This window comes from Lutra lutra, chromosome 2 (genome assembly GCF_902655055.1).
Source record: "Lutra lutra chromosome 2, mLutLut1.2, whole genome shotgun sequence".
Lineage (NCBI taxonomy): Eukaryota > Metazoa > Chordata > Mammalia > Carnivora > Mustelidae > Lutra > Lutra lutra.
This window is the reverse complement of record NC_062279.1, coordinates 36,938,822-36,963,825: the sequence shown is the minus strand read 5'-3', so window position 1 is coordinate 36,963,825 and position 25,004 is coordinate 36,938,822. Positions and strand designations below refer to the sequence as shown.

The following is a 25,004-nucleotide window of genomic DNA, read 5'->3' as shown; positions in this document are numbered from 1 at the left end:
AAAGTAAAATATGGAGGAATGGCAAAGAGGTAATTGGATGAACTCTTGATTTCACTAACGGCTGAATTTTTAATTTTTCCATTTACTCCCAGTGATAGGTCTATTATGTCAAAACTAGCATTTCTTTATGTATATGGCTTACAAATTTGAATATATAGGTACACAAATGTATATATGTACTTATACCAACAATTTATGGATATGTATGTTGAATATATACAAATGCCAACTTTATCCCATTTTACAATAAAGAATTGTCTTTCTAACCTGGAGGACAATGCATTTATCATTTTGCCTTGCACCTAATAGATCTTCAATAAATGTCAATTCCATTTTCCATCACCAGACATATATCAGGTTATATGTGTCAAATTGTGAATTCTTAAGAGTTAAACCCTGGAGTCTGGTTGTCTTAAATGAAATTTCAGCTCCAAAATTTACTGAAATTTTATACACATAATTATTTAATTTTTTTTATGTCTCTTTCCTCATTTCTAAAATAAGGATAACAAGAACCATGGAGCTTTAGTGAGGAAGAAATATAAATGTTGTAAGTCAATCTGTCTAAATCTACCAAATTAGAAACTTACCTGTGGAAGCAGGATGCATGATGGTTCATTAATATTTTAGGAGCATATTTAGAATCTCTTTAAAGTCATTTCTTATCATAAATATGTTGGTTAATAAATCTTTGGCTAGGGGCGCCTGGGCGGCTCAGTGGGTTAAGCCTCTGCCTTAGGCTCAGGTCATGATCCCTGCATCGGGCTCTCTGCTCAGCAGGGAGCCTGCTTCCTCCTCTCTCTCTCTACCTGCCTCTCTGCCTACTTGTGATCACTCTCTCTGTCAAATAAATAAATACAATCTTTAAAATAAAATAAACCTCTGGCTAATATTAACTAACATTAACTATTTGTAAATTAATGTAAAACAAAGTTATCAAATGCTTTTAGTCTTTGTCTTAGTATGTGATATTGATAAGTAGAAATCAAGATGCTCGAACACGGAATAATAGCTTTTTTACACCAAGTATTGTTAAAATTTTTAAAGTAGTTTATGAATTTTATCAATTTTACTAATTTGATCCCTCAAATTACCTTTAACTTGATGACTGGTTGCTGTTGCTACTGCTGTCTCCTGATACAGATCTGTAAAAAAAGAAATGACATTACTTTAGGGTTAGAAAACCTTGTAATTTTTTTTCCTTTCTTTTTGGACTATAGTTGACACAAAATGTGACATTAGTTTCAGGTGTACTGCTTAGTGATTTGACAAGTTTATGCATTATGCTATATTCACCACATGCGTAGCTGCCATCTATCCAATTATAGCATTACACTGTATTCTCTATGCTGTGCCTTTTATTGCCTCATCTTTTCCATTACTAGAAGCCCACATCTTCCTCTTCCTTTCACCCATTTTAGCGAACCCTCCACCTCACTCCCTTCTGACAACCAACAATTTGTTCTCTGTATTTACAGATCTAATTCTGCTTTCTGTTTATTCAATATTTTTTTTTCCATTTATGTGGTATCATGTGGTATTTGTCTTTCTCAGTCCGACTTATTTCATTTAACATAGTAAGTCTCCAGGTATTTTTTTTAATTTTTTGAGAAACCTCCATACTGTTTCCACAATAGATGCATCCAATTTACATTCCCACCAACAGTGCACAAGATTTTTGTTTTGTTTTCCTCTACATCCTTGCCAATACTTATTATTTCTTGTTTTTTTTTTTGTTTTTTTGTTTTTTTGGTTTTTTTTTTTGGATTCTACCATTATGACAGGTGTAAGATCATATCTCATTGTGGTTTTGAGTTCCATTTCCCTAAACATCTTTTAATGTGTCTGTATGCAATTTGTATGTCTTCTTTGGAAAAATGTCTATTCAGGTTGTTTGCCCATATTTAAATCAGATTATTTGTGGAGGCTTTTTTGGTGTTGAATTGTATGAATTCTTTATATACTTTAGTTATCTTTATCTTTATATCTAATATATCTATTTATCTAATATATCATTTACAAATCCCTTCTCACACTCAGTAGGTTTCCTTTCTGTTTTCTTGATGGTTTATTTCACTGTGCATAAGCTTATTTTGGTGTAGTCATAATATTTTATTTTTGCTTTTATCTCTTTTATCTGGGGAGACATACTTAGAAAAATGTTTCTACTACCAATTTCAAAGAAATTACTGCCTGTGTTTTCTTGCAGGATTTTTACAGTTTCAGGTCTCACATTTAGGTCTTTCATCCATTTTGAGTTTATTTTTGTGTATGGTGTAAAGAAGTGGTTTTATTATTTTCTTTGTGTGTAGGTGTCCAGTTTCCCCAGCACCATTTGTTGAAAAGACTGTTTTCTCATTGCATATTCTTGCCTCCTTTGTCACAGATTAATTGGCCATATAGTTTTGGGTCCATTTCTGGGTCTAATCCATTGACTGATGTGTCCATTTTTGTGCCAGAGTCATACGGTTTTGATTATACGGCTTTGCAGTTGTATCTTGAAATCTGGGATCATACCTCTAGCTTTGTTCTTCCTTTTCAGGATTGCTTTGACTATTTGGGATCTTTTGTGGTTCTATAAAAACTAGGATTATTTGTTCTAGTTCTGTGAAAATGCCACTTGTAGTTTGAGGGAGATTGTATTTAATCTGTAGACAGCTTTGGGTAGTATGGATATTTTAACAATAGTAATTCTTCCAACCCATGGGCATGAAGTATCTTTCCATTTGTGTCCTCTTCAGTTTCTTTCATCAATGTCGTATAGTTTTCAGAGTAAAGGTCTTTCACTACCCTAGTTAAGTTTATTCCTAGACATTTTGTTCTTTTTGTTCCAATTGTATATGGAATTATTTTCTTAATATTTTTCTGATACTTCATTATTAGTGTATAGAACCACAACTGATTTCTGTGTGTTAATATTGTATATGTCAACATTGCTAAATTCATTTATTAGTTCAAACATTTGTTTTGGTTGAGTCTTTAGGTTTTTCTATGTAGAGTATCCTGTCATCTGTAAATAGTGGCAACTTTACTTCTTCCTTACCAACCTGGATACTTTTTATTTCTTTCTGTTGTCTAATTGCTGTGCCTAGGACTTCCAGTACTATGTCGAAAAGAGTGGCAAGAGCAGACGTCCTTGTCTTGTTCCTGATCTTAGAGGAAAAGTTTTCAAAGTTTCATCTTTGAATATAATGTTAGCTGTGGGTTTTTCATATGTGGTCTTTTTTATGCTAAGGTATGTTTCTCATAAGTCCATTTTCTTGCGAGTTTATTTTGATGGAAGTTTTGTATCATTATGTTATTTTTATTTGCATGAGTGAGAAAAGAAACATTTTCCTGTAGGATATAAAAGAGACCCACTTATTTATCCTTACTTCCACATTCTTTTTTCCCTAAATATCCACTGACTGAGCAAAAATGGGACTTGTATGGTGTTATGGTTTAAAAAAAAAAAGCTGTATGTAAGTGAAGTAAGTTGGATGAAGAAAGACGACTAGCATATCATCTCACTTATGTGTGGGATCTAAATTTTTTTAAAGATTATATTTATTCATTTGACAGAGAGGGAGAGTACAAGCAGGTGGAGCAGCAGGCAGAGGGAGAAGCAGACATCCTGCCAAGCAGGGAGCCCAATGTGGGGCTCAATCCCAATGCCCTGGGATCCTGACCAGAGCCAAAGGCAGAACCTCAACTGACTGAACCATCCCTCTAAATTTTTTTAAAACAAAAAATAAGCTCATAAATACAGAGAATAGGCTGATGGTTACCAGAGGTCGGGGTATGGGGTGAGTGAAATGAATGAATGAAGGTCAAAAGTACAAACTTCTGGTTATAAAACAATTAAGTAATGTGTATATAATGTATAGCATGGTGATTATAATTAACAATAAAGTATGGCATGTTTGAGATCTTAAAAGTCCTCATCACAAGAAAATAAAATTTTGTAACTAGGTATGAAGACAGATGTTAACTAGACTTTTTATGGTCCCCATTTCAAGTAGCTTTAGAAACATATGAAACATATGAGTAATATTAAGTGTAAATTGGGCATTGTCCTATCTGTATCCACCCTTTGCTATCATATATATATATATATTTTTTACATTTTTCTCACCTTCTACATATTCTATTCACAAAAGTTACTTCCTTATCTCTATTAATCTCCTTGATACAACTGAATGTCAATGCAAAAAAAATGAGGTTGCTTAGGGGGTAGACAGAGTCTACTAAAGCAACTGTAGTCAATATGGCCTTTAATTTGAAAGGCACTGTGACTTTACTAAGTAGCTTCAGTTATTTCTGAACCTATAAGAAAAAGAAAAATAACTTCCCCATGAAATCTGAAAAAAGAACTGCTATATGCCAAGGCTCAATATTTCTAAATATTAATCCAATTCATCCAAGATCCAAACTCAGCACTTTAAAACCTTCTTGCAATATTCTAAATTTTAATTCTTCCTCAATTGAATTTTAATATTAATTTTAAAAATAATAAATTTACTTACTCTTCACTTACTGTTCCCTCTCTGTTCCAAAATCTTATTTTATTCCATTTAAAAGCGATGATGGCAGTTAAAATAAGGATGGGTAGAAAAATGTAGAAACTGATCAAGAGGCCATTTTTTTGAGGAGCAGCATATTGTTTTCTAAGTAAGCTTTTCCTTTCCTCTGAAAATATGAAAGTACATTTTAACTTATCAAAAATTATATGCAAAGCTTATTAGTAAGTTGAAATATAAAAACTTGTGATTCAAATAATATGGTGATAGAATAAATTTATGTTTTAAGATATTTTCAAAAAATAAACAAAATTTTTTAAAAATGTAAAAAAATTAAAAATGTTTTCCAATATTCTTTGACTATGCCCCCAAAGAGCATTATATATTTGTCAATTCAATATATAATTAATATAAATTTATATTCAATCATTATATGTATATTTAATCTTTATGTGTTATATTCTATTTTTTATTATATTCCCTTTTATAAACTTCTACTTAAAATATATTAAACTGATATTATTCTTCAATAAATTTTTCATTTAAAAATAGAGTAGGTATAAAAGAGGGACTCTAGAGTGGGAGGAAGATGACAGAGCAGTAGGGGATCCTAGTTTCATCTGGTCCCTGGAATCCAGCTAGTTAGCTTCCAAATCATTCTGAACACCTGTGAATCAGCTGGAACTTCTAAGAAAAGAATTGTTGTAATTCTACAAATAGAAAAAGGGACCACTTTCTGCAATGTAGGAGGTCCAGAGAAGCGAACCCCAGGCAATATATTAGAAGATAAACTGTGGGGGTTGGGGTAAGCCTCCATCAGCTGGCTGCTGGAAAGGGATATAGCAGCAGAGTGCAAAATCGGAACTTTTAGAAGTCTGCACCCGTGAGGGACATCCTGCCTGAAAGGGGCTCAGGTAGCAAAGCAGGGCACAATCTTAGGTGGGACAGTATGGTCTCAGGATCTCTGGGTTCACAGAGAGAATGAGGGTGTCTGAGTGCAGCAGAGTTCCCTGCATCAAAGCTGAAAGCTGGCTGCAATCAGCAAGCCCATGAGTGGGCTTTCACCTCAGTGTTGCCATTGACCTTGAACTGCAGAATGATCAGGCAACTGCTCTCCAAGCAGGGACCCAGCAAGTAGCAGAACCATGGAGAGACCCTCTCTGTGCCACAGGAATCTGGAGGGTTTGGAGACTCAGGTGGCATGGATCCTTTAAGCAAAGATATCCCAAAAGTAATATAGAACAGAAAGAAAGGGAGACAATATACAGAAACGGAAACTTTACATGTAATACAATGGCACCAAATTCCTATCTTTCAACTTTACTCTGAATGTAAATGGGCTAAATGCTCCAATCAAAAGACACAGGGAATCAGATTGGATAAAAATAGCAAGACCTATCAATATACTGTCTATAAGAGATTCATTTTAGACCCAAAGACACCTCCAGATTGAAAGTGAGAGTTGGAGAATCATTTATCACACTAATGGACATCAAAAGAAATCTGGGTGGCAATCCTTATATCAGGCAAATTAGACTTTAAAACAAAGATTGAAACAAGAGATGAAGAGGGACACTATATCATACATAAAGAGTTTATCCAACAGGAAGATCTAACAATTGTAAATATCTATACTCTTAAGTTGGGAGCAGCCAATTATTTAAACCAATTAATAACAAAATTAAAGAAATACATTGATAATAATACAATAATAGTAGAGGACTTTAACATACCAGTCACAGCAAAGGACAGACCATCTAAGCAGAGATTAACAAGAAAACAAGGGCATTGAATTACATAATGGACTAGATGGACTTCACATATATATTCAGCACATTCCATTCTAAAGCTACAGAATACGCATTCTTCTCAAGCGCACATGGAACTTTTTCCAGAATAGGTCACAAACTGTGTCACAAATCAGGTCTTGAGTGGCACCAAAGATTAGGATTATTCCTTGAAAATTTTCAGAGCACAATTTTTTGAAACTTGAACTCAATCACAAGAGGAGATTTGGAAAGAACTCAACTAGGTGGGGACTAAAGAGCATCTTACTAAAGAATCAATGGATCAACCAGGAAATTAAAGAATTAAAAATCACATCAAAGCAAATGAAAATGAAAACAACATAGTCCAGAAACTTTGGGATGCAACAAAGGTAGTCCTAAGAGGGAAGTATATAGCAATACAGGCCTACCTCAAGAAGCAAGAAAAGTCTCAAATATACAACCTAACCTTACACCTAAATGAGCCAGGTAAGAACAACAAATGAAACCTAAAGTCAGAACTAAAAAGAAAATAATAAATATTGGAACAAAAATAAATGAGGGAGAAACAAAAAAAGTAGTACAGATTGATGAAAATTAAAATATTGATGAAAATTAATTCTTTGAAATAATTAATAAAATTGATAAACCTCTCACCAGACACATCAAAAAGAAAAGAGAAAGGACTCAAATAAATAAATCACAAATGAGAGAAGAGAGATCATAATGACCACCACAGAAATGTAAAAAATTATAAGAGAATATTATAAATAGTTATATGCCAAGAAACGGCAATCTGGAAAAAATAATGGATAAATTCCTAGAAACATACAAACTGCTAAAACTAAAACTAGAAAAAACAGAAAATTTGAACACACCCTTAGCAAGCAAAAAAACTGAATCTATAATCACAAATCTTCCAACAAACAAAAGTCCAAGGCCAAGTGGCTTCCAGGGGAATTCTACCAGATATTTAAAGAAGAATTAATACCTATACTTCTCAAACCGTTCCAAAAAATAGAAAGGGAAGGAAAGTTTTCAAATTCACTCTATAAGGCCAACATTACCTTGATTTCAAAACCAAAGACTCCACGAAAAGGGAACATTACAGGCCAATATCCCTGATGAACATGGAGGCAAAAATTCTCAAGAAGGTACCAGCAAATCGAATTCAACAAGACATTAAATGAATTTTTCACCACAATAAAGTGGGATTTATTTCTGAGCTACAGGGGTGGTTCATTATTTGCAAATCAATGAACATGAGATACCACATTAATAAAAGAAAGGATAAGAACCATATGATCCTCTCAATAGATTCAGAAAAGCATTTGACAAAGTACAGCATACATTCTTGATTAAAAACCCTCAACAAAATGGACAGAGATGGAATATATCTCAACATCATAAAGGCCAAAGACTACAGATATACAGCTAATATTATTCTCAATGGAACAAGACAATTATGTCCACTCTTAGCATTTTTATTTAATATAGTACAAGAAGTCTTAGAATCTGAAATCACAAAACAAAAAGAAACAAAAGTCATCCAAATCACCCAGGAAGAAGTCATACTTTCACTATTTACAGACAACATGATACTCTATGAAGAAAACCCAAAGATTCCAACCTAAAGTTCCTGGAACTGATACAGGAATTCAGCAAAATTGCAGTATGTAAAATCAACATACAGAAATCTATTGCATTCCTATAAAAAATAATGAAGAATCAGATAGAGATCAAGGAACTGACCCATTTACAATTACATCAAAAACAATAAGATACCTAGCAATAAACCTAAACAAAAAATGTGAAAGACCTGTATACTCTGAAAACTATAGAACACTGATGAAAGAAATTGAAAAGGATACAAAGGGAAAACCATTCCAGGCTCATGGATTGGAATAACAAGTATTGTTAAAATCTCTATACTACCCAAAGCAATCTATACATTTAATGCAATCCCTGTCAAAATACCAACAGGATTTTTCACAGAGCTAGACCAACCAACCATAAAATTTGTATGGAGCCACAAAAGACCCCAAACAACCAAAGCAATCTTGGAAAAGAAAAGCAACCCTGGAGGTATCACAATTCCAGACTTCAAGCTACATTACTAAGCTGTACAAAGAAAGTATGGTACTGGCACAAAAACAGACAGTAACATACATCAGTGGAAAAGAATAGAGAACCCAGAAATGAACCCACAACTCTATGGTCAACTAATCTTCAACAACACAGGAAAGGATATCCAATGGAAAAAAGACAGTCTCCTCAACAAATGGTATTGGGAGTACTGGACAGCAACATGCAGAGGAATGATATGGACCACTTTCAGAGAACATACACAAAAACAAATTCAAAATAGATAAAGACCTAAAATGAGACTAAGGATACAATTGAATTATACCTCTGAACTGCTGAAAGGAGTATTGGTATTAGTATTGGTATTCTCAATGCAGAATTCTACTTCCAGTTAAAATACACTTCACAATTTGAGACATTTTTATAAAACATTTTAAAGACAAAAGCTGAGAATAATTGGTCACCACAAGGTAGGTAGGTAGATAGATACAGATATAGATATATGTAAAGGAAGTTTGTCAGTGAGAAAGAAAATGACACACATGGAAATTTAATGTGCTGGAAGAACCGAAAAGCCCTTGAAAACAGTAAATTGAAAGGTAAATGGAAATATTTTTATTAAAACAGTAAATTGATAGGTAAATGGAAATATTTATATTAAAAAATCTTTAACTTTCCATTGGCTGTTTAAAGCAAATATAATGGTGTATTATCAGGTTTATATAAATATGTATGCATAATTACAGAAACATAAATGATGGAAAGACATTAATGGAATTATATTCTTATGAGATTTTTACATTGTGATATTTAGAAAAAATGAATACACTATGAAGAAAATGAACAAATATTCGTGAATGTTCACCAGTGTTTCATACCATCTACTATCCATATGCTATGAGTATAGATTTTGTTACTTTTACCTTTAAATAGTATGGTCATTTGAAAGATGTGACTAGCATGTTAAAATCGTTAACATCCTCGGAATATACAGAGTATATAATAAAACTTTCCCCTATTCTGTAATTTAATCATACTTATCTAAAAAACTCTGCTGTATAAACAGAAATGTTTTGGGAACCATGGTTAAAATTAAAGGGAGGTCTATTAGCATATTCATCTCTTGATTGGAACTAAAAGCATATGCAAAGTTTTGATTGACAGTATGATCTGGAGCTGTACTGTTTAATATAGTTGTCACTGGCCACAAATGGCTACTGGAATTTAAATTAAAGTAAAATAAAAAGGAAATTTTAACCCTTTAGTTGCACTATCGACATGTCAGGTGCTCGATAGCCACATGGTCAGTGGAGACCATTTCTATAAGTACAGAAAGCTCTACTGAAGCACACTGATACTAACTATGGGCAAACCAAAACCCATCATCATAACTTCCTCCTGGTGATGCTGGTGCTGGTTCACAATGTGGAGGAGAATACCCAACATCACAGTGACAATGAAGATTATTATTACAAACCTAAACAAAAACCAAACAAAAAATTAGAACATTTTAGGTATAATGCAAAAAGTAAATGCCTTATTTGTGACTATTAGTCAATATATGTTATTAAAATATGATCGCTTCATACATTAGTTTTTTATTTTAATGTGGAAAATAATTTTTACAATAAAATATAATATAATAAATGTCTTTGCAGTATCTTTTCAATGTCATAGATACTTCTTATTTGTCTTTTGTCTTTTTAAATAACAATAGATAACACACTGATACAATGAAAATACCTTATTCTAAAAAGGCATAGAAATTATGAAGCTCAAAATTATGAAATTAAGAGAGCTGATTTATATTATGAATTGTGCTAGATTTTTTTAAAATGTCTGTGATAAGAGCCAACTTTTACAAAAAATGGGGGGGAAATTGTAAAGGAAAAAGCTTGCTTATCCAGACATAGATACCAAAATGTATTTTGCTAGAAATAGGAAGGCTAGAAAACACCTATAAATCTGATCTAGTTGATGAATCAAAAGGGTCAGAAGCAGAAGAGAGGATCTAGAAGTAGATTCATGCAGAAATTAAATTTAAACTAAACAAGAAAGGAAAGAAACAGAAAAGAAACTGCTAATGATAGGACATGTTAGCAATTTGGGAGAGAATTTTGATACAAAAACATGCAGGAAGGTCAGTTTTTTCCTGGATTATTATTTAAAATATGAAACATCAATATGGCAGCAGACACTAGCCACAAAGTTAAGGCCAAATGCACTCTTGGAAAAATACAAAATTTCTACACCCTAGCAGCTAATTTCACAATATACAAATAGAATGTAAATGGATAAATAGAAATGTAAATGACAATATGAGGATACATACATGCTTAAGAACTGTGTCTTTATTTCTTAACTAAATGCAAATTAACAATATATTTAGCTGTGAGATTTTATTTTATTTTATTTTATTTTTTAATTTTTTTAAGATTTTATTTATTTAATTGATAGAGATTACAAGTAGAGAGGCAGGCAGAGAGCGATGAGGAAGCAGTTTCCCGCTGAACAGAGAGCCCGATGTGGGGCACGATCCCAGGACCCTGAGATCATGACCTGAGCCGAAGGCAGAGGCTTCAACCCACTGAGCCACCCAGGCGCCCGTGAGAAGAGATTTTAAAAACTAAGAAGCTAGTCTGGCTAGAATTTGAGAAAATGCACATTTTCATTCATGATAGGTGAGAGCAAATCTGGTACATTTCTTAAAAACATAATATTTATGAAAATTTAAATGGTGCATAAATTTCACCCATCAGATTTCATTGCTAACAATTTAAGAAATCGGGTAATTGTCCAAAGGTGAATGTACAACAATGTCCATTATACCATTATTTACATTAGCTAAGTAAAAATTTGACATAATCTAAAAGTCCATTGGCAAATGAGTTTTCAAATATAGTATAGAAGAGACATACACAGAAATAAATTGAAGATATTAAAGGACAAAAGAGATCTGAATAAGAAATTCTGCTCTCATAAAAACATTAGATTATAAGTCATATGTGTAATATAAGTATATTAAGTGTATGTGTTTAAACATATCAGTACACGTACATTCAATTACAAGCAAAATTTATATAAGCATGTATAAACTTATGTTCTTAATCTTCAATAAACCCATTTCCAAAATTTCATACTGGAATATGTTGCATACTGCACTTTTGTACAAAGTTCAAAGTTTATCAGTTCATGAGGCCAATAATAATCTAAACACATAAATCTTATGTATATGTATACATAATAGAATCATTTTCCTTATTTAACAGTAATTTCTAAAAGAAATTTCCACATCAAATAATTCTGAACCTTATTACTATCCTGGAAAAAGTTACTGACATGGATTTTAAATACTATATGTAAAAATAGAGGAAATAATACATACTCCATGTCCACTGCAATTTACTTCTGACCGACAATTTGGTCTATTTGGGTAGTCACTGGCTTCTTGGCAGGTTCCACGAAAGCAATACTAAAATGTTAAAACAACCAACAACAAAAATTTTAAATGTAAACTCAAGAGTTGAGCAATTGTACTTGGTACAAAAATTAGATGCACAAGATAGATACACATACACATCCCCACATACACACACACACACACACACACCAGATAAGTTGATTTCATGACATTTATTCCTTTTAATAAAAACAAGTTGGGAGTCTAAATGGCATGTTATTACACTACTACATATAAAATTCTGAGAACGAGATACTATTTTTTCCTTATGAGGGAGCACAGCTGTGAGTTTATTGATACTAACTGGTGTAAGAACAAATATAGATAACTTATACTGATCATTTGTAATGAGCTAGGATGTGTCTTTCTATTTTCTATACAATTTTATAATATATACTCAGATTGACTTTGTGAGGAAGATGTTTTTATTCTCATTTTGTATTTGCTAAAAATAAATGCACTCTTTTAAGTTCATGCATGAGTTACTGACAGACCCAACATTCAGTGCAAGAACTACTTTAGTCACAGAGCCACATATTTATTGACCAATGCTAAGTATCTGTCATTTTTATGTTTATTTCCAATATTAATGACAATATCTTTTATCTTTCACATTAGCAATGTGACCTTAGTACAAATTATTTAATATTCCCATGCTTCAGTTTGTCCATCTTTGAATTTGGAATAGCAATTGATATCCAAAATTTTTTAAACTGTAGGTTATTAAAAAATGTAGGTATAAGGATGAAGCAATTTGTTAGACATAAAGGAGTAAAAGTAATGTTGGCACATAGTAAATGCTCACTAATACAAGATACTATTTTATTGTTTATTTACCTCATTTTCATGTAGATTTTAAGTGCTTATTCCTATATCCAAATTTTATTTTAATCTGAATATCTTTGGGATATTTTCTAAGATTATCTGCTGACTTTTCTCAGGTTATCTGATAGAATATACACTATATGATGAATAGTCTTAAAAATCATTATTTCCTATCACCATAATCAATTATCATCATAAAGGAAAGAATATCAGCTTGTTCATTAACTGAAAGTGCTCTGATGAAGCCAGCAAGAATAACAAAATGTTGGACAAACCAACATCACCTATCCACTAAACCATCTTCATTCTAGTTCTCTTTAAAACATTGTCATGAGGCAATAATAGATGAGTCATATTTCACTGGGTTGTCTTTAGGGGAAAAATAATCCAGGAAAAGTTAAGACCTATGCTTCGGATACAATTTTTAAGTAAACAGATCAGTTTGTAGCTGGCTCCTTTGTAATGACAGCAAAAGCAAGAGACATTATAAAAGTACTTAGCCCTGGGCAATGGTTGGGGTGATTTTTTGAATATAAACTAATCTACAAGACTTCCGTCTTTGAATAAGAGACACAAATAATGTTTCAGAAGCAGTTACATCATGTATCAAAGGAAAAAATATATAAATATATGTAAATGCATATTTCTTGAAAGAGAAATGCCTGGATTCTGTAAGCATATTTTCTTACAGTCCCAGGTGTGAGTAAGAAAAAGGCAGTTAATTTTACTTATCTACTCAGTGATTAACTTATCTAATTTTGGACAATTAAATATGTCCTAAACATACCCATCTTCAGGTTAAAAATGAATTGCTGAGAGGTGTTATCTTCCCTACCCGACCTGAGCTAGAAATTACTTCAATAAACTATTCTGTTCTAAGTCTTATAAATAAAAAAGAAATCAAAAAAGCTTTCTGTCACATCCAGTATTAGGCAAACTTGCATTATTGGAATAATGCCTATCTCCATGCAGTATAAATATATGTGTTTTATTTAAAATTTTATTATGATTCATAAGAGACATACTTTTCATCGTGTTGTACATAAGATATAAGGTCTCCCCTCTTTCCTTCTTTCTGTTCTTTTCTGTTAGGATAATTTTTATAAAGGACCACATTAATAATAATAAGATAAAGAAGTCTTTCCAGCCACTCTGAAATCAACTGAACAACGTGGAGTAACAAATGAAAATGAAGTATATCTTGATGAATTTTTTAAATAACCACAGAATAATTTCAATTCAAATTCACAGACATGGCACTCACAATTACTCCCCTTTTCCTAATTAATGTGAGTAAAGGACAATCAGAACAAGGCAATTAGAAGATGAGAGATTTAAGAACTTCTGGGATTTCAAAATAAGATGAAGGCCACCAATGGGTAAAATGAGTGAGGAAGCAACCACATCCCATACAATGGTCAAGGAGAGAGCCTTGGTTGACCAGCCTACAATGCTTGGAGGATCTGCAGCCTCAGAGTAATAAGGAAAAGCAAAGGAAGAAGAGCCAAAAATGCAGTTTGGACAGGAGGGCCAAAATGTGGAATTATCCACAGAAGTGTCCACAAAACCACAGAAGCAGTTAGCTCTCATATTCACTACTCACCTCTCCATTCTCTCAATTACAAAATGCATTCCGCAAAACAATTTTATCCCAAAGAAGAAAATTAAAGAAGGTATTTTGTTTCCTAAAGCAATTGAATTAATGGTGACTATAGATTTTGGACTTTGCAAGTGGTCTGTCCTTTAGGAGAATCGCTATCCATTTAAAGTTTTGGAAGTACCACGACCTAAATGGCTGGTTCCCAAATGAGACTGTCATTTGATAAATCCTTGTCACATGGAAAAGGCTGCCAGTTTTGTGTTTTTTTTTTTAATTAAAAATAATGTGGGAGTAAAATATCATGCCAATTTATAGCTCCTACTGAACCAAGTAGGAAAAGCCAGTCTCCCTCCCTCCATATCTCAGTCCCTTCCTTCCCTTCTCTTTCTTTCCCTGCCCTTTTCCTCTCCTTCCCTTCCCTTCCTCTCTCACTCCTTGTCTTATTTCACTTAGCATAATCTCTTCCAGTCCCCTCTATGTTGATACATAAGTTGGGTATTCATCCTTTCTGATGGAGGCATAATACTCCATAGTGTATATGGACCATATCTTTTTTTTTTTTTAAGGATTTTATTTATTTATTTGGCAGAGATCACAAGTAGGCAGAGAGGCAGGCAGAGAGGAGGGAGGAAGCAGGCTCCCTGCCGAGCAGAGAGCCTGATGCGGGGCTCGATCCCAGGACTCTGAGATCATGACCTGAGCCGAAGGCAAAGGCTTAACCCACTGAGCCACCGAGGTGTCCCTGGACCATATCTTCTTTATCCATTCATCCACCAAAGGGCATCTTGCTTCTTTCCACAGTTTGATGACTGGGGCCATTGCTGCTATGAACATTGGGGTACAGATGGCCCCTCTTTTCACTACATCTGTATCTTTGGGGCAAATACCCAGTAGTGCAATTGCAGGGTCATAGGGTAACTCTATTTTTCATTTCTTAAGGAATCTTTATACTGTTTTCCAAAGTGGTTGCCCCAACTTGCAATCACACCAACAGTGTATGAGGTTTCCCCTTTCTCCACATCCTCTCCAACACTTGTTGTTTACTGTCTTGTTAATTTTGGCCATTCTAACTGGTGTAAGGTGTTATCTCAATGTGGTTTTGATTTGAATCTCCCTGATGGCTAAAGATGATGAACATTTTTTCATGTGTCTGTTAGCCATTTGTATGTCTTCTGTCCTTTGCATTTTTATATAAACCTTTAAGTCAGTTTTTCAATCTCCACCAGCAGGACATCCCACCCCTACCAAAAAAAAAAAAAAAGAAATAAAAACCTGCTGAGAGTTTGATGGTATCAGATTCATCATTGAGATATCATATTTTAAGAAATGAAAATTAAGAGAAAAATGGAAGTAAACTTGAGATAATTTTATTCTGACATAAAAACAATGATGAAGTTGCAAAGGAACATACTAGTACTGACTACATTATAAACTAATATGTCACCCTTTAAAAAATAATTTAAACTGAAAAATATTTACTGTAAATATGATGGAGTAAATACATAAATTTACTAACTTATTTAATCACTCATTAATTTACACAAAATAGTGTTTGAGTGTGTGTGTGTGTGTGTGTGTGTAGTATAACACATAAAAATACTTTAGTCTTTGTCCCTGGTTTCTGGCACAGAGCATCTAAATCCCCTTGGAACTTCCCATGTGATAAGAATGTTTTCTGTTATTAGTCTGCTTCCAACCAAACCTGAGTTTATGTTTATGGGGTGACTTAGGGTGGAGCTTCTAGATTGCTTTTGGGTGGGGCTGGTTATTAAAAAGACCAAATGATTAGGGAGTTGGAACTTTTAGCCCCAGTCACAGACCTCTAAGTAGGAAAAGTGGTGTGGCTAGAAATTGAACTTGATAAAAATAAACAAAGCTTAAACTCTTTTATTATTGCGTCTTGTAGAAAGGCTAAATTTTTAACATATATATGTTGTGATTTTGGAGGAAGAATTAGGCAAGTTGGTCTATGAGCAAATAAATGTTTTAGTTTCACTATAATGAAAGTAATTCTCCTTGTCAATTTTAGAAAGATTAAATTCTTGGCTTTTTTTGCTTTTTTGTTGTTGTTAGTAGGTTGTTCTGACCTACTTTTTTGGTGTATTATCTGTTCTTTTTTGTTCTTTGTTTACACAAATTTTTTGAAGTTCAGATCCTAGCCTAACAAAGAGTTTTAGATTCTCAAGTGTGAGAAAACAAGTTTAATATCTATAGCAAAATTTATAATAAAACAATGATAGTCCACTAGCAAGTGTTCCTTTGACTAATAGAAATTCTGAGATTTGAATCTTAAGATCATGATACAGTAACCAAAATTTATAACATTAATTATAAATGAAAAAATCTTTAAGTCTCTCTCTCTTTCTCTCTCCAGGAGGAACAGTTCTATATCTCAGTGGTATGTAGATTCAGTATGTCCAGGGAGGAAGTGAGTTCAGGGTTTTTCCAGACTGACATCTTGAACCTTATCCTCTCTTTTTTCTCTATCTCTCTCATGAACAAATATTTACATACACAGACACTCAGATGCACACATATATGGAAATCAAGTAAAATTTTTATTTACCTTATTTACTCCACACATAGTGCCACTGTTCATTATGGTAATATCATGACCTGAAGTGTGTGTTTCATTTCTTAAATATGCCGACAAACAGATATGGCCTCCAAGGTAAGTATATTGTACATCATAAGCTTTTATTGGTACTATTTCTGAATGTGTCCAGTGACAAACTATCTTTCCACAAAGGATACTCCTGTCAATAGAAGGCAGAAAAAAAGCTCATATGTCACTTAGAGACACCCTGTATTAAGTAATTAACAGTTCAAAACATGAAAATAATTCAAAATGTTTCTCAGATCATAACATCAAAGTTATTCAGAACATATATCATCTTATGAAGTATAACAAATAAATTCATCTGTATATACTAGGTCCATCTCTCATTGGCATTAACTTATTTTTGCGCGTGCATGCACACACACACACACACACACACACACATACATTTGAAAAATTATAGTTATCTGAATACACACCCAAAATTACAACTTGATTTTCCACAATTTCCAAAATTATCTGCTTGAAAATTCACTTCTTGTGTACATAGATAAGTAGAAACTTTAGCGACTGAAAATATAAAGTTTTAATTACTCTTTAAAAAATTAATATAGAGATATCTAGACAATAGCCATGCCCTTCAGTGTCATCTACTATAAATATTTAGTGTCATCTCCTGGAAACAAAAGGAGAAACACTAAAAATTACCCACTTGAGAATAGGAAAATTTTGATAGGCAGAAATGACTAAGAAAGCAGTCATTTGCTCTCTTATCTACAATCCTAATATTCTATCTTCTTTGCACCAATCATCTGAAACTTAATTAATACCTTTTTTTTTTTTCCTATACTTATTAGGTCTATTTTGCCTCTTTACATAGTTCAAAGTCACACTGATTCACAATTTTATTTTCAAATTTGAATTTATACAAACAGTACCTCTTATGAAGGCTATTGGACAGATTACTGTCTTTAGAAAAACACAGTTTGAAAATGAACCCCAGAAAAAAAGATACATCTATTACATTTGCCAAATAATTTTTCACATTGCATATCTGGATCTTGGCAGACTCCTTTAAAGCAATAAGCAGTCTTATTATTGCATGGTTCTAAATCAGCAGATTTCACATCAGGTACACAAAATATAGATGATCCATTGCAATATTCTGGAAAATCACATGGATCTGTCATTTTCCTACATAAGCGTCCTCTTTCGGCTATCTGTGAGACAAAGAAAAATCAGTCTTTTTTTTAAAGTAGTAAACCAAAAATGTAAAAAAACAACAACAACAAAACTTTAACAAGAGCAGTGTATTTCTGTCACTTCCATTATTACATTTTTCAGTACTTAAGGTCAAATTATGAACTATCAATTTACTCTTAAGTAAAATAGATTGGAAAAAACCCAAATGTCCATCAATGGGTGAGTATATTAACATATCATGGTATATTCATACAATGGAATATTTTCAGTCATATAAAGGAGCACTGATATATATGCTACAAGGTGGATGAAACTTCCACACTATCTTAAGTAAAGAAAGCCACCACAAAAGGTCATACATTCTATGCTTCTACTTATATGAAATATCCAGAATAGGTTACTCCAGACAGAACACAAATTGGTGGAGGCTAGGGACTGAGGGGGAGAGAGAAAGGAGAACAAGGGCTTCAAGATCTATGAGTCTCCTGATTGAGTAAGGAACATGTTTTGGAACTAGATAGAAGTGGCAGTTGCACAATATTGTGAACGTAGTAAATGCCACTAAATTGTTCACCTGTAAGTGGCAAATGTTATGGAACGTCCTTTTCACCTTAATGTTTTTAAAGGCTCTACCAAATGTAGCAATCAGCTCCATGTGCAAAAGAAAGGCAAGGGACTGTGTAGAAAAGCCTTATTGCTCAATCCTGCTGATTTGGAGACAAAGGCCAAGATGAGCGCTCTGGTGATGGGAAGAGTGACAAGATTTATTGCTAAGTGGTAGAAACTCGAGGCTTGCCTCTATATTTATACTCCTTGAAGACAAGTGACCATTGGCTTTAATTACAGAGTGAAAGAAGCACATAGAATGAAAAAGAACACACATAGAACAAAGTAGGATGATGTTAGAAGAGCTTTCATTGACAGAGAACCTGACTAATCTGAAATCTGACAATCAAGATCTCAATTAATCAGCTTCTATAATTGTCATTGACTCCTGAAATTGGCACAGAAAAGACAAGACACTACAATGAAGTGATCCCCAAAAACGAATCTTACTCAGTCTCCTTTCAGGTGTGGCTACAAAGGAAAATTGAATGGACAACTTCCCAAGGGAAGTCAAAGATTCAATCTACTTCTGGGATCAGAAGTCCTTGCAAAATTAAACTTCAGTATTAGATATTAGACATGCTACATGTTGCTATTTTACATGAACTTCCTTTCTGCTATTCTCAAAATGAGATTACTATTATTGTTCGTTTATTCAAACATTGTATGTCAACCATGTTTTGGGTGGCTTATTTGTAATTTTGTCATAAGTTGTGTGATCATGAAGAGCTAAATTCAGGTATGACCACGAGGAGTTCATACTGTCCAAATAATCTGGAATTAATATTAAATAATAACTGGATGGGGCCTGGGTAGATTAAAAACAGTGCAGTGAGAGGCACAGTTAAGGAGGTTGAAAAAAGTCAAAAGACATCCTCAGAATGTGGAAATCAACAGTGTATGAATCAGGTATATAAAGTTACATATTTGAAAGCTGTGTAAAATAAACAGTTTAAAAAATACTATAAAAATGAATGCACAAGAACACAAAAAATTATGGAAGGAAATCATGTAGTATTTTGAAAGCTTACCTGACATGTTTTTCTATCACAGCATGGTCCATTGCCACACTCTGCATATCCAATCAGAGTACAATCTAAAGGATTACAACATTTTTTATGACTGCATTCCTACAAACGAATATAAGAGTTAAATAATAGGAATTTTCAATCAAATAAATAATTGTATTTATGGTCAAAATATACAAAATATTTCACCAAGTTAATTATTTGAGTAATACTTTTCTATTTTACCAAACTTCCTCAAGATATCATCTTGGGAATATATAACAATTTATGGATATGACAGAATAGAGATGCTAAATTATAACATTTTATTATACTAAATAATGTTTCAAAGAAAAAAGTTTGTCAATATCTTTTTAACTCTTAGCCCCTATATTAAACATTAATTCTATAAATTATTAGATAGTAGAGCACGAAAATAGTAATGACTCCTCATAATATACTACTTTCTTCTTTCTACATAGTAAGAGAGATGTTTCACAAGACTGATAGTAATATTTAAAAATTAGTAAAGTGGATAGGCACAAATAACTTTATATTTACTTCAATATTATTATTTTTATTACCCATGTGCTAAAAATTTTACATACCTGCACATTATGTTTATTTTATATTTTTGTGTCTATATTTCTGTTGATGAATTTCTATTTATTTCCTTTATTTATTTATTTACAGTCTTTTCTTTTTTAAAAAATTTATTTTATTTTTTCAGTATTCCAAGATTCATTGTTTATGCACCAGTGCTCTGAGAAACAAACTGAGGGTCTGGGAGGGGAAAAGCATGGGGAGTTAGGTGAGACTGGTGGTGGGTATTAAGTAGGACACATATTTTCTTTATTTATAAGCATTATATTAATAACATTAACTCCTAGCCACTGACATATTATCACTACATTTTAAAATTTGTCATGATAATTTACTTTTAATTTTTTTTTCCTGGTAACTTCTTGATATTATGATATTGTGAAATTGCAAACTCATAAAATCTGAGAACCATAATCTTTTTTATCTGGTTTGTTCTTTAAGTTTATGGATAAAGCTTTACTCCACCTCACCCCATTAAATGTGTGAATTTATAGTATGTGTGTAAAATGTTAGTGTTATATATATGTATTCATTTATTTTCATTTTACGGTGAATTTTTTTACTTGCATATAGTTCCAGAATGTTACACTAGTTTCAGGTTTACAGTTTTGTGCTTTGACAAGTTTATATATTTTGCTAGGTAAATAAGTATAGCTACCATCAGTCCTCACAGATCATTCTAAAAAATCATTGACTATATTCCTTATGCTATACCTTTTATTCCTGTAACTTATTCATTCCATAACTGGAAATCTGTATCTTTCTCTCCCCTTCACCCATTTTGTCCAACCACTCACCATCCACCCCTCTGGGAACCATCAGTTTGTTCTCTGTATTTATAGATCTGATTTTGCTTTTTGTTTGTTTATACATTTGGCATTTTTTTATTCCACTTATGAGTGTAGTCATATGGCATTTGTCTTTCTCAGTCTGACTGATTTCACTTAGAAAAATACCCTCTAGGTATATCCATGTTGCCTCAAATGGAAGAATCTCAACCTTTCTACAGCTGCATAATATCCCATTGTGTGTGTGTGTGTGTGTGTGTGTACACCATTTTCCCTTATCCGTTCATGCATTGATGGACACTTAAATAGCTTCCATATATTGGCTATTGTAAATAATGTTGCAATAAATGTAGGGGTGCATGCATCTTTTTGAATTAGTCTTTGTTTTGTTTAGATAAATAATAGTAGTGGAATTATTGGATCATATGAATTTTTATTTTCAATTTTTTGAGGAAACTCCACAGTGTATTTCACAATGGCTGCATCAATTTAAATTTCCACCAACAGTGTACAAGTGTACCTTTTTCTCCACATCCTCACTAATACTTGTTATTTCTTGTCCTTTTGATTGTTACCCATTCTTTCTGGCATAATGTGTCATTGTGACTTTGATTTGCATTTCCCTAATGATTAATGATGTTGAGCATCATTTTTTTTTTAATTTTTTTATTTTTTTCAGCATAACAGTATTCATTATTTTTGCACCACACCCAGTGCTCCATGCAATCCGTGCCCTCTACAATACCCACCACCTGGTGCCCCCAACCTCCCACCCCCCACCCCCTCAAAATTCCCAGATCGTTTTTCAGAGTCCATAGTCTCTCATGGTTCACCTCCCCTTCCAATTTCCCTCAACTCCCTTCTCCTCTCCATCTCCCCTTGTCCTCCATGCTATTTGTTATGCTCCACAAATAAGTGAAACCATATGATAATTGACTCTCTCTCAACACCCAAAGAACAAATAATCCAATCAAGAAATGGGCAGAGGACATGAACAGACATTTCTGCCAAGAAGACATCCAGATGGCCAACAGACACATGAAAAAGTGCTCCATATCACTCGGCATCAGGGAAATACAAATCAAAACCACCATGAGATATCACCTCACACCAGTCAGAATGGCTAAAATTAACAAGTCAGGAAATGACAGATGCTGGCGAGGATGCGGAGAAAGGGGAACCCTCCTACACTGTTGGTGGGAATGCAAGCTGGTGCAACCACTCTGGAAAACAGCATGGAGGTTCCTCAAAATGTTGAAAATAGAACTACCCTATGACCCTGCAATTGCACTGCTGGGTATTTACCCTAAAGATACAAACATAGTGATCCGAAGGGGCACATGCACCCGAATGTTTATAGCAGCAATGTCTACAATAGCCAAACTATGGAAAGAACCTAGATGTCCATCTACAGACGAATGGATAAAGAAGATGTGGTATATATACACAATGGAATACTATGCAGCCATCAAAAGAAATGAAATCTTGCCATTTGCGACGACGTGGATGGAACTAGAGGGTATCATGCTTAGCGAAATAAGTCAATCGGAGAAAGACAACTATCAACATATCATATGATCTCCCTGATATGAGGGAGAGGAGATGCAACATGGGGGGTCGAGGGGGTAGGAGAAGAGTAAATGAAACAAGATGGGATTGGGAGGGAAACAAACCATAAGTGACTCTTAATCTCACAAAACAAACTGAGGGTTGATGGGGGGAGGGGGTTGGGAGAGGGGGTGGGGTTATGGATATCGGGGAGGGTATGTGCTATGGTGAGTGTTGTGAAGTGTGTAAACCTGGCGATTCGCAGACCTGTACCCCTGGGGATAAAAATATATGTTTATAAAGCTGTAAAAAAAAAAAAAAAAAAGAAAGAAAGGACGAATCCCCAAGTTTTGTAGCAACATGGACGGGACTGGAAGAGATTATGCTGAGTGAAATAAGTTGAGCATCTTTTTAATTGTCCATTTGCCATCTGGATGTCTTCTTTGGGAAAATGTCTATTCAACTTTAAATCAGATTTTTTTGGTGTTTATATAAATTCTATATATATTTTGGATATTAAGCCATTTTCAGATATACCATTTGCAAATATCTTGTCCCATTGAATAGGTTGCCTTTTAATCTTTTTTATTTTATTTTAATTCCAGTGTAGTTAACATACAGTGTTTTATTATTTCAGATTCCATACATCACACAGTACACATCATGACAGATGCATTCCTTAATGCCCATCACCTATTTAACTCATGCCCCACCTACCTCCCCTCTGGTAAACATGTGTTTTTTCTATATAGTTAAGGGTCTATTTCTTGGTTTACAAGGATGTGGAGAAAGGCAAAATGCAAACTGGTGCAGCCACTCTGGAAAACAGTATGGAGGTTCTTCAAAAAGTTAAAAATAGAACTAGCAATTATATATATATAATAAATATATATAACCTGGCAATTATATTATGAGGTATTTACCCAAACAATACAAAAATACTAATTCCAAGGGATTCATGCACCCAATGTTCATAGCAGTGTTATCTACAATAGCCAAATTATGGAAGCAGCCCAAGTGTCCATTGATGTATGAATAGATAAAGATGTGTGGCATATATTTATGATGGAATATTGCTAAGTCATAAAAAAGTATTAATCTTGCCAATTTCAATGATATAGACAGATCTAGAGTATTATGCTAAGTGACACAAGTCAGTCAGAGAAAGAAAAATAAAAGATTTTGCTTATTTGTGGAATTTAAGAAACAAAACAAATGAGCAAAGGGCGGGGGGGAAGAGAGAGAGAGGCAAACCAAGAAACAGGCTCTTAACTACAGAGAATAAACTGACAGTTACCAGAAGGAAGGTGGGTAAGGTGATGTGTTAAGTATGTGGTGGAGTCAAGGACTACGCTTATTTTGATGAGCACTGGGTGATGTATAGAATTGTTGAATCATTGTTTTGTACAACTGAAAATAATATTACACTATGTATTGACTGGAATTTAAATTTTTTTAAAAAGTCATTTTGTCTGATGCAGGTATTGCTACTCTGGGTTTCTTCTGCATTCCATTTGCATGGTTAGTGTTTCTCTATCCCCTCACTTTCAATCTACAAGTATCTTTAGGTCTGAAATTAGTCCCTTGTAAGCAGCATGTGGATGAGTCTTTTTTAATCCACTGTGACACCCTCTGTTTCTTGGAGTGTTTAGTCCACCTATATTCAAAATAATTATTGATAGGTTCATATTTATTGCCATTTTGTTAGTTGATATATGGTTGTTTTTGCAGCTTTTCTCTGATCTTTTATTATCTTTATCTCTTCCATGGCTTGTTGGTTTTCTTTAGTGATATACTTGAATACCTTATTCTATTTTTTGCATATCTGTTCCTGTTTTTTTTTGATTTGCAGTTACTATTAGATTTATATATAACATCTTCTGCATATAGCAGTCTATATTAAACTGCTGGTCACTTCATTTTGAACTCATTCTTTACTCCTCTCCCCTTTACATTTTAGATATTTGGTATATTTTATATCCTCTTATTTTATGAATGTCTTGATTGACTTTTACAGAAACACTTATTTTTACTGCTTTTGTGTTTTCTATTTTTCATATTCTCACTTATGGTCTTTCCTTTCCATTGAAAGGAACCCTTTTAATATTTCTTATAGAGCTAGTTCAGTGGTTATTAAATCTTTTAGTTTTTGATTGTTTGAGATACTACCTCTCCTTCTATTCTGAATAATAGCCTTACTGGATAGAGTATTCTTGGATACAGATTTTTCCCTCAACACTTTGGATACTTCATGCCACTCCTTTCTGGAAAATAACCTTATAGCCTTATGGGGTTTCCTTTAATTCTCTTATAACCTTTAAAATTCTTTATCACGATTTTTTGCCATTTTAATTTCTATGTGTCTTGGTGTAGACCTCTTTAGGTTGAATTTGTCAAGGGCTCTCTGTGCCTCCTGAAACTGGATGTCTGTCTCCCACCCCAGATTTGGTAAGT

At 33.4% G+C, this 25,004-nt stretch overlaps 1 protein-coding gene across 3 annotated transcripts in view; it reads right to left on the bottom strand.

Annotated features, from left to right (window-relative positions):
* LOC125092775 (A disintegrin and metallopeptidase domain 3-like) overlaps positions 1-25,004 on the bottom strand; it is a 107,952-nt gene that overhangs the window by 2,410 nt on the left and 80,538 nt on the right. For 2 of the 3 annotated variants that reach the window (XM_047717155.1, XM_047717157.1), the window contains 8 exons: positions 19,636-19,734; positions 17,820-18,015; positions 17,275-17,365; positions 16,802-16,991; positions 11,736-11,822; positions 9,713-9,827; positions 4,506-4,668; positions 1,095-1,145 (listed from right to left, as the gene is read on the bottom strand). In XM_047717155.1, the coding sequence (XP_047573111.1) occupies positions 1,097-1,145; positions 4,506-4,668; positions 9,713-9,827; positions 11,736-11,822; positions 16,802-16,991; positions 17,275-17,365; positions 17,820-18,015; positions 19,636-19,734 (990 nt within the window). In that variant the 3' untranslated portion in view covers positions 1,095-1,096. The remainder of the gene's footprint in view (positions 1-1,094; positions 1,146-4,505; positions 4,669-9,712; positions 9,828-11,735; positions 11,823-16,801; positions 16,992-17,274; positions 17,366-17,819; positions 18,016-19,635; positions 19,735-25,004) is intronic. The other variant, XM_047717156.1, reaches the window with a different exon arrangement.